This window comes from Bos javanicus, chromosome 1 (assembly GCF_032452875.1).
Source record: "Bos javanicus breed banteng chromosome 1, ARS-OSU_banteng_1.0, whole genome shotgun sequence".
NCBI lineage: Eukaryota > Metazoa > Chordata > Mammalia > Artiodactyla > Bovidae > Bos > Bos javanicus.
The window spans coordinates 69331854-69346942 of record NC_083868.1 but is presented as its reverse complement, the minus strand read 5'-3'; the positions used below and the strand labels follow the sequence as shown (position 1 = coordinate 69346942).

At 43.4% G+C, this 15089-nt stretch overlaps 1 protein-coding gene across 11 annotated transcripts in view; it reads right to left on the bottom strand.

Annotated features, from left to right (window-relative positions):
* KALRN (kalirin RhoGEF kinase) overlaps positions 1-15089 on the bottom strand; it is a 689867-nt gene that overhangs the window by 17727 nt on the left and 657051 nt on the right. For 9 of the 11 annotated variants that reach the window (XM_061408919.1, XM_061409480.1, XM_061409007.1 and 6 more), the window contains 6 exons: positions 10913-10940; positions 10113-10284; positions 8673-8794; positions 7880-8011; positions 6214-6378; positions 4069-4147 (listed from right to left, as the gene is read on the bottom strand). In XM_061408919.1, coding sequence (XP_061264903.1) covers positions 4069-4147; positions 6214-6378; positions 7880-8011; positions 8673-8794; positions 10113-10284; positions 10913-10940 — 698 coding nt within the window. Of the gene's footprint in view, positions 1-4068; positions 4148-6213; positions 6379-7879; positions 8012-8672; positions 8795-10112; positions 10285-10912; positions 10941-15089 lie in introns of those variants that run through there. The other 2 variants (XM_061409552.1, XM_061409786.1) reach the window with 2 other exon arrangements.

Here is a 15089-nt window from a genome sequence, read left to right as displayed (position 1 = left end):
GCCTAGGAAAATAAGAATAATGAACATTTTTGCTCTCTCCACAACCTCTGCCACAACCACTTAGGAAATTTTATGCTTCCTTGAGAAATGTCAATTAGAGATGGAGATGATACCAATGGCCCATTGCTAGTGGGTGCTCTCTTATTTACACATCACAGGAGGTGGGTGACTTGCAAGACCTACTCACATTCTCTCACTTAGACCACCTGGAGACCAATATATCACAAGCATGAACCCCTTTTTTTCCTTATCATCAACTATTTTGTGAGACATGCGATACACTATTTTTCACTATTCTGTTAAAAGTCATATTTTTATCCTTTTCATTTTTGAGAACACATTTTTCTAACTAAAGGGGAGAGAGAAAAAGAGAGAGACACTTGAACCCAACAATTAGTGATTATACATTCTTCTAAGGAAGACATGGAACTTCTTATGAAAATTGACCATATACTACTCATAAAGCAAGTCCCAACAAAAATCAGGGAATCAATATCACATAGACCAAATTCTTTAACCACATGGTAATTAAATTAGAAATCAGTAGTAAGAAGATACTTTTTTAAATGGACAGATTTTTAGAAAAGTTCAATCTTCCAAGACTGAACCAGAAAGATATAGACATTATGAACAACACAATTACAAGCACTGAAATTGAAACTGTGATTAAAAATCTCCCAAAAAACAAAAGCCCAGGACCAGATGGCTTCACAAGGGAATTCCATCAAACATGTAGAGAACAGCTAATGCCTATCCTTTGAAAACTCTTTCAAAAAATTGCAGAGGAAGGAACACTTCTAAACTCATTTGATGAGGCCATCACCATGATACCAAAACCAGTCAAAACAACACAAAAAAAGAAAACTATAGGACAATATCACTGATGAATATAGATGCAAAAATCTTCAACAGAATTTTAGCAAACAGAATTCAGCAACACATCAAAAACCTCATACACATAATCAAGTTGGGTTTATTCCAGGAATGCAAGGATTTTTCAATATACACAAATCAATCAATGTGATACACCATATTAACAAACTGAAAGACAAAAATCATACAATAATCTCAATAAATGCAGAAAAAGCCTTTGACAAAATTCAGCACCCATTTATTCTTAAAACTCTTCAAAATATGGGCATAGAAGGAACCTACCTCAACATAGAAAAGGCCATATATGATAAGCCTACAGCAAACATTATTCTCAATGGTCAAAAACTGAAAGCATTCCCCCTAAGATCAGGAACAAGACAAGGGTGTCCACTTTCACCACTGTTATTCAACATAGTTGTGGAAGTCCTAGCTAGAGCAATCAGAGAAAAAAAAGAAATAAAAGGAATCCAGATCGGAAAAGAAGAAGTAAAGCTCTCCCTGTTTGCAGATTGACATGGTACTGTATATAGAAAACCCTAAAGACAGTATCAGAAAATTACTAAAGCTAATCAGTGAATTTAGCAAAGTTGTAGGATACAAAATCAATACACAGAAATCACTTGCATTATATACATTAACAATGAAAATTCAGAAAGAGAAATTAAGGAATCAATCCCATTCACCAATGCAACAAAAAGAATTAAATATCTAGGAATAAACCTACATAAGGAGACAAAAGAACTATACACAGAAAATTATAAGACACTAATGAAAGACATAAACAGATGGAGAGATATTCCATGTTCCTGGGTAGGGAGAATCAATATTGTGAAAATGACTATACTACCAAATGCAATCTACAGATTCAATGCTATCCCTATCAAATTACCAATGGCGTTTTTCACAGAACTAAAACAAAAAGTTTCACAATTCATATGGAAACACAAAAGACCCAGAATGGCCAAAACAGTCTTGAGAAAGAAGAATGGAGCTGGAGGAATCAACCTTCCTGACTTCAGATTATACTACAAAGCTACAGACATCAAGACAGTATGATACAGGCACAAAAACAGAAATATAGACCAATGGAACAAGATAGAAAACCCAGAAACAAACCCATGCACCTATGGGGACCTTATTTTTGACAAAGGAGGCAAGAATATACAGTGGGTCAAAGACAGCCTCTTCAATAAATGGTGCTGGGAAAACTGGACAGCTACATGTAAAAGAATGAAATTAGAACACTTCCTAACACCATACACAAAGACAAACTCAAAATGGATTAAAGACCTAAATGTAAGACCAGAAACTATAAAACTCTTAGAGGAAAACATAGGCAGAATACTTGATGACATAAATCAAAGCAAGATCCTCTATGACCCACCTCCTAGAGTAATGGAAATAAAAACAAAAGTAAACAAGTAGGATGTTCAGTTCAGTTCAGTTCAGTCGCTCAGTCATGTCCGACTCTTTGCGACCCCATGAATCGCAGCACGCCAGGCCTCCCTGTCCATCACCAACTCCCAGAGTTCACCCAGACTCATGTCCATCGAGTCAGTGATGCCATCCAGCCATCTCGTCCTCTGTCGTCCCCTTCTCCTCCTGCCCCCAATCCCTCCCAGCATCAGAGTCTTTTCCAATGAGTCAACTCTTTGCATGAGGTGGCCAAAGTACTGGGATTTCAGCTTTAGCATCATTCTTTCCAAAGAAATCCCAGGGCTGATCTCCTAGGATGGGATTAAACTTAAAAGCTTTTGTGCAGCAAAGGAAACTATAAGCAAGTTGAAAAGACAACCCTCAGAATGGGGGGAAATAATAGCAAATGAAACAACTGACAAAGGATTAATTTCCAAAATATACAAGTAGCTGATACAACTCAATGCCAGAAAAACAAACAACCCAATCAAAAAGTGGGAAAAAGACCTCAACAGACATTTCTCCAAAGAAGACATACAGGTGGCTAACAAACACATGAAAAGATGCTCAACATCATTCATTATTAGAGAAATGCAAATCAAAACTACAATGAGATATCACCTCACACCGATCAGAATGGCCCTCATCAAACAACCTACAGACAATGCTGGAGATGTAAATTGATACAGCCACTATGGAAGACAGTATGGAGAGTCCTTAAAAAACTGGGAATAAAATCACCGTATGACCCAGAAATCCTACTCCTAGGCATATACCTTGAGGAAACCAAAAAGACACATATGTCCCATCGTACACTGCAGCACTATTTACAGTAGCTAGAACATGGAAGCAACCTAGAGGTCCATCGACAGATGAATGGATACAGAAGTAGTGGTACACACACACAGTGGAATATTACTCAGCCACAAAAAGGAATGCATTTGAGTCAGTTCTGATGAGGTGGATGAACCTAGAGCCTATTATACAGACTGAAGTGAGTCAGAAAGAGAAAGATAAATATTGTATTCTAACACATATATACCAAATCTAAAAGAATGGTACTGAAGAATTTATTTACAGGGCAGCAGTGGAGAAACAGACATAGAGAATAGACTTAGGGACATGGGGAGAGGGGAGGAGAGGGTGAGATGTATGGAGGGAGTAACATGGAAACTTACATTACCATATGTGAAAAGATAGCCAACGGGAATTTGCTGTATGGCTCAGGAAACTCAAACAGGGGCTCTGAATCAACCTAGACGGGTGGGATGGGGAGGGAGATGGGAGGGAGTTTTAAAAGGGAGGGGGTATATGTATACCTATGGCTGATTCATGTTGAGGTTTGACAGAAAACAACAAAATTCTGTAAAGCAATTACCCTTCAATAAAAAGAAAAAGAAAAAAAATAATAAAAAAAATCTCACACATTTGGACATTTTAAAAACATTTCTACAGTTGGGCCAAAGAGAAGAATCATAGTTGAAGGATAAAGTACTTACAGCTGAACAATGAAAATGTCACAATCAGAACTCTGGATGTAGCTAAATTGTACCCTGAAGAGAAGACTGAGCCTTAAATTCTTATATTAGAAAAGCAGAAAGGCTGAGAACTTCAACTTAAGTTAGAAAAAGAACCATAGAAAAGACACATAGTCTAGTTTTTTCTTAGTATGGAGAAAATGCACTTAGTGAAAGAAACAAAAAACAAGAAAAAAGTCATTTTCATGATGTGATGTTGTTAAGTGTTCATAAACGAAGGAACAGAAAACTGAGTCATTACCTTCCAATTTCATTTAGCTCAGTATAAGCTGAATCAAAATTTTCCTTCCAAGAAATGGTGGCACCATCGGCAGCAGCGTCTTTGGAAGAGAAAGGATCCATTTATCATATTGAGGAAGTCATACAAGAGGAACGAAAAGGTTAACAGAAAAGCTCCAACATCACCCCCAAAGCAATTCTCATGACTAAATATGGGATCTAACTCAGTGGGAAAATACCACAATCCTCTGAAATGTTATCTAAAAAAATACTAGCCAAGGGGAAACTGATATGACAGAGTCAGACGCCCCGTACTACCTCCATAAATGAAGGGAAAACTTGGAACAATCAGAAATGTAACTTCTGGATGTTTTCAAATAGAAATCTGGTAGCAAAAATTAAAAGGGAGAAAAAAAACCAAAACACTTTGAAAGGCCTGGAAAAGCCAGTGAGAATCAGGGCTGTAGGAAGGACCCAGCAGAGAGGAAAGGGGAAGAGTTATAAAGCCAAGAAGAAAAGGAACATGCACAGAGCAGGCTAAAACCTGCTCATTCTCACCCCTTTATTCTCTGCATTAACGAGCCTATCTGGTGTACTGAATGATTTAGCTGTACCCCAAATATATTAATACACTTGGCATCATCTTTGGTGGTACTACCTTGTTTGATACGTTAAGCAATCATTCCCTGGCAATGATTTATATACACACACGCGCGCGCACGCACACACACACACAAACATGCACAACAACATTTGTGTTGTCTGCTGGGGAGCAAGGCTCGCAACAGGAAGCAAAACAGACAGTGGTCATCCCAGGTGGGACTCAGGGGGCAGCTGAGAACAGCAGTCAAACTGCAGCACGTCTCTTTTGACCCTGGTCATCTCAGTCTGCCCACAACACAGCTGGGCTGATGCTGGACTTGGCTTACCCACATAGAGTTCTGAGGAAATAAAGAACCAGGACCAAGGTTTCCCAGTGAGTCACAGGCCCCTCGGGAGCAGAGCTGAGCCTGGCTGGCAGTGGGGAGGGCCTGGGGAGCATTTCCGGAGTTAACCGTGGGGGTGGGGGGCGCTGCAACCAGAGGGCCCTAGAGGGTCCACAGCCCCTCTGGAGACTCCGGGATACCCTTGACCCAAAGACACAAGTTCACTGTCTTTTAATTTCAGGGACTTCCTCTCCCTACCCCATACAGTCCATTGTCCTGCACTGTCCCAAACTTCACTATTGGGAGATTTCTTACAAAATGTCCCAGGGACCAAGGTGGCTTGGTGAATTCACGAATGCTGCTGCTGCTGCTGCTAAGTTGCTTCAGTCGTGTCCGACTCTGTGCGACCCCATAGATGGCAGCCCACCAGGCTCTGCCGTCCCTGGGATTCTCCAGGCAAGAACACTGGAGTGGGTTGCCATTTCCTTCTCCAATGCATGAAAGGGAAAAGTGAAAGTGAAGTCGCTCAGTGAAGTTCCTCAGTTGTGTCCGACTCTTCGAGACCCCATGGACTGCAGCCTACCAGGCTCCTCCGTCCATGGGACTTTCCAGGCAAGAGTACTGGAGTGGGGTGCCATAGAGGGGCAAAAAAAGAACCAGGTTCGTAAAATACTCAAATGCAGCTAGTTAAATGCATATCTTGGTCATTCAATGTATCTACATAAAAATGTATCCACCCTGAAAAAAGACATTCTGGGAGGGCTGGGGGTGGAGAAATGATACTCATTTTAACTCCAACCTTCGAGCAGGTGGCTTTCCTCTCCCCGTTTTAAATTGGTGAGTGGGGCTGTCACTAATTCTGTGAGGTGCACCTAGGCTGGCAGGGGTTCCCAGGGAAGAGGAGGCTTGGTGTTTCTATCACAAAAGAGGGACAAGAAGTACCCACGGGGCTCATGGCTCCTGCCTGCCCCTCTAGGTGCCTGGCAGCACACACAGATGCCCAGGACCTGGTAGGCCTCGGGCAGACACGGGTGGCCAATCTAACTTGAGCCCCATACTTTATGGAAACACTCGTCATCAGGCCTCTGAAATGCTACTTGACAGAAGCCGACGAGCAAATCCAGGTCACCTCTAGCTCAATGGCCCAGCAGGCCAGTGGTCTGCCAGGGCCAGGGTGTGTATGACAGTTGGCCAGTTACCTTATATCCACCACCAGGGTGCTGGGTGTGGCTGGAACTCACCGTAATCTGGAAGTCGCACGAATTCTGAGGGCTCGCTGGGCAGGCTGATCCCCCAGGGGTTACTGGCACTGACTCTGAACTGATAAGGACTCCCAGGACTGAGGTCTTCAATGACAAGGTAGGTGTCCAAGGTCGATGCTACTGACTGCTGCCAGGCCTGGGAACCTAGGGCACAATTTTAGAGGAGTGGGAAAGACAAAAGGCCAGAGGGACATTGTTTCAAAGACCTTCAGCAAACAATGAAAGGAAAAATGACACATTCCACTCAAGGGACAGTTGTGGTCACTGCCTCGGGCCCTGAAAGCCTGTTGGCTAACTGTCGCAGGTCTGGGTTCGATTTCTTAAGAGCCTGAATACATCATGAGTGGTGGTAAAGCAGCTGGCCTGTTGAGTCTGTTCATTTCCAAATGGGCACGTGAGAGAGTGAACGACAGAGTGTGACGAATTCACAGAGGAACACACAGCACATTTTCAACAAGGCCAGAAAAATATACGGCACATTAATAACAAAGGGAGAGAAAACAGGCATTTCAAAATGGAAACAGAATGGAAATGAACATGTATGAGCACCATGTACCTGTAAGATACTGTGGAAGGAGTCTACCCGTAATCCTCTCCTTCCACGTTGTCACTTAAATCCACAGAAGCCCTGTGAGATCGGGAGTATTCGTCTCACTTTACACATAAAGTAACCGAGGCTCAGAAAGATTAGATAACTTTCCCGAGAGAACTTAGTTCATAAGATGAACCATGACCTGAAGACTGCCAAGGGAAATACAAGCTTGGAAAGACTTCTCTCAGCTCAGCATCAATGCCTTTGTGCTGAGTTGAGACAGAGTGAAAAGCTAAACAAAGAGGTGGACAAATATTTTTATAACTGCAGAGGGTCTTTAAGAGAAGAGAGAAGGGTGAAAATAAGAGTAGCAGAGAGCAGAGTAAAACAAAGGATTCTGGTTCCAGGTGAAAACCGTTGCTTTCAATTCAGGTGTGTGATTCATCACCTGGTTCAGAGAGTGCTATTAACAATTAGAGCTACCTGGCAGCTTCTCATTTCAATGAATTCTTCTTGATAATAGTTGTTCCTAACTACTAAGGATATGTATGCACTCTTAGTGTGTTAATGTAACAAAGTTAAAAACGGAACAATTTAAAAAGTGATCTCTAAATTTATACAGTTATCTCTAAGTTTCTTTTGGGGTAAAGATGGGGAGGGGGGAGGTGGGGTGGAGCATTGCTTTTGCTCTCCTAGTTACTACTCTGGAAGAAAGATCACAGATTAGCAAACTATTAATAGAGAGCTGGGTTCTCATGCCAGCTCTGCCTCTTATGAACCCCAGCTTCATGCCTCTTATCTTTCTTTAAGCTTTAGCCTCCTCATCTGTAAAATGGGCCTGATTGTCCCTGTCTGGGTGATCAGGCTTGTTAAGTAGGTATAAGCAGGTGAAGGTACTTTGCCACCTGCCATGAGTCATTATCATTTTGGCAAAAAATCGTGCTTGGTGTTTGAGATCAAAGGCAGCTGAAGCCTGGCCTGAGGCCTTGGTGCTGAGTTGGAAGATATGAGAAGGGACAGCTGATGAAAGGCATGGAAGCAGACAGTGTTATGACTCCGAAGGACCTCCTTAAGAGAGAGAAGATGGAAGCGGAGGCAGGGGAGGCGGCACACCTTCCTCTCTGTACTCCACGGTGTAACCGGAAATGGTGCAGTTTCCCGTGCTGGATGGGGGCAGCCAGCGGAGGATCACGGAAGTGCAGCTTCTCTCTTGGGCAATGGGGCGGTTAGGGGCCGCTGGAACACCTGCGGGACAGAAATTAAGATCAAATGCCATTTCTGCAGAACTTGGCATTTATGCCAAGGCTGAAAGTCACCTAGGGCATGTGACCTAACCTTTACCTCATATGCTTCCTGTTACCTTGCCCACCAAGTGGTACACCTTTCCTAGGCTAAGGGAGACTTGGGAGACACACCTTGCTGCCGGAATTCTTCCTTGGATTAAATGCTGCATACTGGACAGAAGGCTCAGTGAGAGAACTGTGCTGTAGGAGGCATACAGTAGGGCCTGGACAGCTCTTATCAAAGATTCATTCTGTTCCCATTTGCTGCAACCTTGTTTTGGAACTTTCACAATGCCCCTCTTCTTCCCCAGGTCTCAGGGAGCCCTTATAATGTCCAGTTAAAATGTCTGACTAACACAAACTCATAGAAAGTAGAATGGTGGTTGTCAGGGGCTGAGGGGAGTGAGGGGGAAGTGGAGATACTTTGTTTCAAGGGTGCAGAGTTTCAGCTTTATGAAGTGAAGAGAGTTCTGGAGATGGGTTACACAACAGTGCGCCTATACTTCACACTACTGAACAGCACACTTGAAATTGGTGACGATGGTACATTTTGTGTGTATTTTACCATAATTAAACATGAATATTAAAACACAAGAAATGTTTGACTAACAAAGAAACTGTACCTTGCACTTTAACAGTAGCAGATGTTGACGCAGTACCATGGTCGTTTGCTGCTATGCAGGTATAGATACCGCTGTCTTGGGGCATCAGATTGCAGATTTTCAGGGTGATTTCCCCAGAGTCACTAGGGACATGAAAAGGATGTCCTTCAAACACCAGTAATGAGACAATCAACTAGTAAGGGTACAAGGTGTGCTGAGCAGAGTCCTTTGGACCGACTGAGCACCTTGCCCTCTATTTCCCCAATTCCATATAGAGGAAGAAAATTCTTGGCATGCCTATCTCTCAAGTTGGTTGTAAATGAGGGATAGTAAAGGAGTAAAATGAGATAAGAATTAGAACATGGTTTGAAATAAAGTCCTACACAAATACTGATCCCCAATATTATTACTACCTAAAATATTTGGTCCTAAAATACTTTCAGTCCATAAGCAGTAACAAGTGGTACAAAAAATGGAAAGACTAAAGAATGAAAATGCACAAGTAGTTCGCATTCTACATGTGGCACCCTTGAAATAATTGAGTGACTTAAGGCAAATTCCTTCACTGAATAACTTTCCCAGTAGTTCCAGCCAGGGGTTCAAGACATTAAAGACCTACTCTGAAAAGGTTAAACCCAGCGGTCACAGTCAGTCCCACTCCCTCCTCACTGGTTGTAACATAACGTGGTAATCTTCATGACCCTTGCCACGCACTGACTCTCATCCTAAGCTCCCTGGGTCCACTGATATTTTAGGATCAGGCCATGGAGTCTCTGATAGGAATATCATTTCACACACAAAAACATTAAGCTAAAGGATGAAGTGTCTTGATCCTAGCTGTTTCTTCCATAAATGTTTTTTAAGCATCTAGGGCTTGTTACTGCTTGTCCTATGTAAGCAGCATTGTGCAAGAAAGTTCTTAATTAGCAGGGCTTCCCTGGTGACTGAGAAGTAAAGAATCTGCCTGCAATGCAGGAGAACCAGGTTCAACCCCTGAACCAGGAAGATCCCCTGGAGAAGGGAATGGCAACCCACTCCAGTATTCTTGCCTGGAGAATCCCATGGACAGAGGAGCCTGGTGGGCTACATACAGTCTATGGGGTTGCAAAGAGTGGGACACGACTGAGTGCCTAACACTTTCACTTTTGGTTCAACCAAGTTTGATTTTATAGTCTTTGCGTGGAAGCATACTTGTGGCTGGATTTTCTGTTCCCTATTGTACACTTTGGAGTAAGTCATTCTTTTTTTCCTTCTAAGAAGATTGTTCTTAATGGAGGAATTGAGTATATCACTGTTTCACAGGATCCCAAGGGCCACAAAGGGTCTGTGCTAGAATAGGTTCCAGGGTAGCTCTTCTCTGAGAGGCTAAGTAACCTGCACAGGAAATGCATCCCAGACTTAGTTTCTGGGTACTGCCCGAGGTGTGGGGAGGTGCGGTGCTGATGTGGGGCTGATGCTTACCAGGAGGAGACGGTGTATGTAGCTGAGCTGTTGTCAGTGTCAAGGATGTTCTGGTCTGGACCCTTCCAAGTGATGGTGGGCTTTGGCCGCCCACAAACTTTGCACTGCAGAGTCACTGTGTCCCCAAGCAAGCAGGTCACATCCACTAAGGGCACGAGGAATTCTGGCGCCACTGTGGTCAAATCAACATGACATACATTTGCATTATTCAGAAGAAACCGAACAAAACAATTATTTTATAATACAACCCTCTCATTCCCCACCCATGCTGTGTAATGATTCGAATAATCTTCAGCTTAACAGCGCAGAGTCACTTGTGTCCTGTGAAAAAGTATTTTTAAAGTGCCGGGCCATGTTAAGTTGCTTCAGTTGTGTCCGACTCTCTGTGTGACCCTATGGACTGTAGCCCACCAGGCTCTTCTGTCCATAGAATTCTCCAGGCAAGAATACTGGAATGGGTTTCCATTAATAAATGTTTAGTTTTAGAAAAATTAGGAAATATTGATTTAAAAAAAGAGAAGACAGTCTCCATGATGTCATCACTCAGAGGTTTCTGTGAACAGTCTGGTATATATCCTTTTAGATTTTATAGAAATATATCTTTTCTTACAAAAAGTGGATCCCATTATACACATTGCAAGTTGTGGTCTTTTTTACCCCACTGTTTATCCTAAACATTTTCCTTGTCCATAAGTACAGGACTACATGACCATCGTTTAAAGATGCTACCTCAGTGCTGGATTTGCCATAATTTATTTAGCCAATCCCTGTGTAGTCAATTCTGTCACTTTTTAACTCACCTTCTTGGATGAAATTTGGATTTAAGATCTGAAAAACACAAAGAAACAGAAAATTGCATAAATCCTAAGCTACTTAAAGAGAACGGGAGACTCATCATAGTGACCAAAATGGAAGTACAATTTGGGGCAAGAAGCCTTGAGCCCAGCCCCTATAGTTTGTGACCGTAGCACTAGGGCAGTAACAACAAGGGCACCTGATTTACCTTCCCCTCTGCTCTGTTCACACTCCCTCTGGGCAGCTGGGGCCCCAGGCAGGGGTACTGTGACTGCAGAGCTGGCCTTGCTGTCCTCCATCACTTGCTTTCCTCCCTATTGTATGCATGCAACCCATTCTCCTCCACCTTGACATTCACTCAAGCATCATGATGGCACTGATTCTTCCCAGCATTGGGAATATTCAAAAATAGAGGAACTGACATCTATTAAAGTGGAGGGGTGCTGGACAAGAATCCAGTCATTTCCTCCCAGCAGCTAAATGCAGTTTGACTGGTTGAGGGGAAAGGAAAGTTCCACTTCTTCAGCCTGCCCTCCCAGGACTCCTCCTGTGGCCCAAGTCTCCATAGGCAGCTTGAAAACCACAGAACTGCCCTCCTGGCTGCCTAGGTGAGGAAACGGAGACTTGGGCTGCCCTAGTGACCTGTCTGGTCATACAGCTGGTTCGTGGAGGCCCTGCTGGTGCCCTTTGTACATATCAAGCTGTCTGCCATGTGACAACATGGAGCTCACAGAAGGGACAACCTTCCAGTCCACTGGCCATTTCCCCTTCTTGAGAAGATGATTGCTTGATTTTTCTCCCATCTTTTGTCTGACGTCTAACGCTATAGTCTAGGTCACAAAGCTGGGTGGGGTGAACAAAACCTGGGCTACAGAGCAGAAGAGGCTGGGGCTCACTTCTTTTGTTTTATGTGATTTTATCCTAGTCATTTAAACTTTACTACCATTACTTTCCTTCATTATAAACTGGGGATAAATAATAACTAGTACAAAGTGTTATCATGAAGATTAAATGACACCATGTATATTGCACAATGCTTGACAAGTATTTAATGACTATTTAAACAAAGATTATCTAATTCTAATCATCTCTCTTTTGCTAAGAGGCCTATTGCTGCAGTGGCTTCCAATAGTTTATCTTGCAAAATTCTTCTTTACTTCATAATGAAGGCAGGAAGCTTGTGTGCCTGGCAAACCGCCCACTGGGGCAGTCACACTTCTCTCCCTGATTTACCCAAGTCCCAGGTCAACTCGGTTTCTGTGTGGTTTTGCCTTATACAGGCATCCATCAAGCCCTTTGGAAAAAGATATTCCTCCTCTGAGTTCCTCTCTGCAAACCTTTTGCCTGCGTCTATCACTCAGGCTTTTCATGAAACAGGCTGCAGGAAACTGCTGTAATGCTGTGTCCTGGAGCTGAGTGTCTCAAGATTCTGACCACCACAGGGCTCTCTGCTAGTCTCCAAGGCTGCTCACACCACTGCCCTGCCTGCTTTTAAACCGGTGATTCTCACTCCTTGACCCAGGTGGCTTTAAAAACACACAAAAACCCAATGCCTGGGCCTTATGCCTAGAAATTCTCTTTTAATTGGTTGGGATCAGCAGTTTTAAAACACAGGTGAATCAACATGCAGCCCATTGAGGAAGGCTGCTAAAAGTTTCCCTCAATCCAAGGAAACCAATCTCGGATAGACCAGTTTCCTGCCCCAGAGGTTTTTCTGGGTGGGGTGGGGGATGCATGGGGCATATGGTAAAGGGACTGCTTTTCCCACACTTTTGAAACCCCATCTACGTGAGGAGACCCCAGACCATGGTAGGAGAAGTGTGAAGAGTTGCTCCAGTTGACAAGGCAACTAAGCCACCAGTGCCCTTGATGGGCAGCACAGCATCATGTGCAGGGGCTGCTAAGGGAGCCAGAAGTCGATCTGCCTGGCTTAGGTGGAGTGGGAGGACGACATGGAATTAGGCATTTCACAGTCAAGGAAAACTAGGAATATTTCCTAAACGTTAACAGTGGTTTTCTCAGGGTGATGAGATGGCGGGTGGCTGTCCCCCCACTCAAAAAATACTGCTTGCTTCTCTCAGTTCAGTCACTCAGTTGTGTCTGACTCTTTGTGACCCCAGACTGGAGCACACAGGATGGTGTAAGATTTTGTGGATACAGAGATACTAAGACATAGGCTCTGACCTCAGAATTTATAAAACATCGGAACACTGGGTAATTTTTTTTTTTTTTTTCTTACACGGGCTTTCCAAATATTCTGCAGTCATTATGTTTCACTTTTGTAATAAATTTTTAAAGGAGAAAAAGGTTCGGTCAGAGGTATTAGACTGTACGTTCTTAAAAAACAGGAGCCATGTTATTCATCGTTGCACCTCAGGCCTCTAGCCCCCAGTGTGCCACGTAATGGGCATTTAATACACGTTGGTTGAATGAATATTTGATCTATGTCACATTTCAGTTCTCCCATGAATTTAGGACTGATTTATACATAAAATCTGGAAACAGGACCAAAGATCTATAATATTAATTACTCCTGTGTATAATCCTAATAATATTTGACTGGAGTCAGCTTTTAAACACAATAGAATGCAAACTTTTTTTTTAAAAAGATTAAAAACAATAAAATCCATGGCCTCTGAGAGAGTAGGGTCTTTAGGAATATGGGATGCATGAGGGATTGTAAACTCTAGGAGCAGACAGAGCATGTAGTATCCAGACTCTAAGCCAGACACTCTCTCTTGCCTTGAACAACATTCCCAAGCAACTGAAGCCTCAGTTTTATCTGTAAACTGGGGATCATAATGCCCACTTGGAAAGCTGTTTGACTGAAGGGCTCAACCTATTTGATGATGATTTACTGAGCTTACCATTGGTTAAGTGGTGGTGGCCAGCAGGGGGCAAGGCAGAATGCCCACTACGCTCCTTGAGCCAACGGTCTAGTGGGAAAGATGGAATTAAATGACAGGCAGTGTCGAGGACAGTGCTTGGCTGGTGTCAATAACCAGCCTTCAAGGAACACGAAGCACTGCCCTCTCCCTCCTCTTACCCCAAGTCCATCAGAAGGATTTGACTCTAGGGTCAAAAAGATTTGGGAATGCTGCCAGCTTTGTTCCATGGCCTGTATTTCCCATCTTGATGGGAATCCCCAAGGGAGCAAGACACCAAGCCCACGCCAGGAGTCTCAGAGAGCTCTCCAATGGCAGCTTCCTATGTTACAAACATTTGAGTGGGGTTTCATAAACCTACACTGTGGCAGTGCTTTATAAACATCCCCCACTGCTGCTTAGAGAGTTTACCTTATTCCCCTTTCTTGTCACAACCCCAACGGTGTTAAGTATATTATTAAACACAGCAAGCATTGTTTAAAAAGAAAATACTCCTAGCTTTGGTGTAGACCTTAGTGGGGACTTTGGAGAGAAAGGCTGCCAGTACGGCTTAACTGCAGGTTCTTTATCTGGAGGCAGCTTGTGGAAGGCATCTCTTTTCATGCCGCTGCCCTCTGGCCGGCCCAGGTGTTGCTGATAATGGTAATACCATCACTGATTTGTTTAGCCTTTCATAGTTGGCACAAACTACTCAGACTCCTTCATTTGCTCCTCCAAAGCCCTGGGAGAAAGTGCTGAGCAGTTACTTATTCCCATTTCCAGAGGAGACAGGGAAGTTAAGTGTAACAGCACAGAGACAGTGATGGGGAAATGGCTCCCAGCGCTTTTTCCACCTCGGTGTTCAGTGCAGAGGCAAGGTCTTGGGAAAAGCATTGGGAGACTTTGTTATCAATGTCAAAGGACTGCCTGCTGACCTTTGCTCCGTGTCCCATCTCTACCCAATTCTCCTCTACAAACTTGTCCAGCAAGAACAAAGAGCCCCCCCCCCAAAAAAATCCATCCTAATGTTTTTCTGTGACTCTGGATTATGCCCATAGGGGATTCCTTCCTTGTTTTCTTTTATTTTGAAGCAAATCAGAGTATTGACTGGAGGAGGGTCACGACAACCTTTCATCCCGTAGCTTCCTATTTATCTGTGGTTCCCTATGGACCACCAGGCCCGTGTGGGCGAGGGCCATGTTTCATTCACTGTCATTGCCTCAGAGCCTAGCACAATACCTGACTCACAGTGTTCCATTGCTGTCTGTCAAATCAATGAAGAACTGAAATGATAGGGAGGAGAGTTGAGAAAAATGCC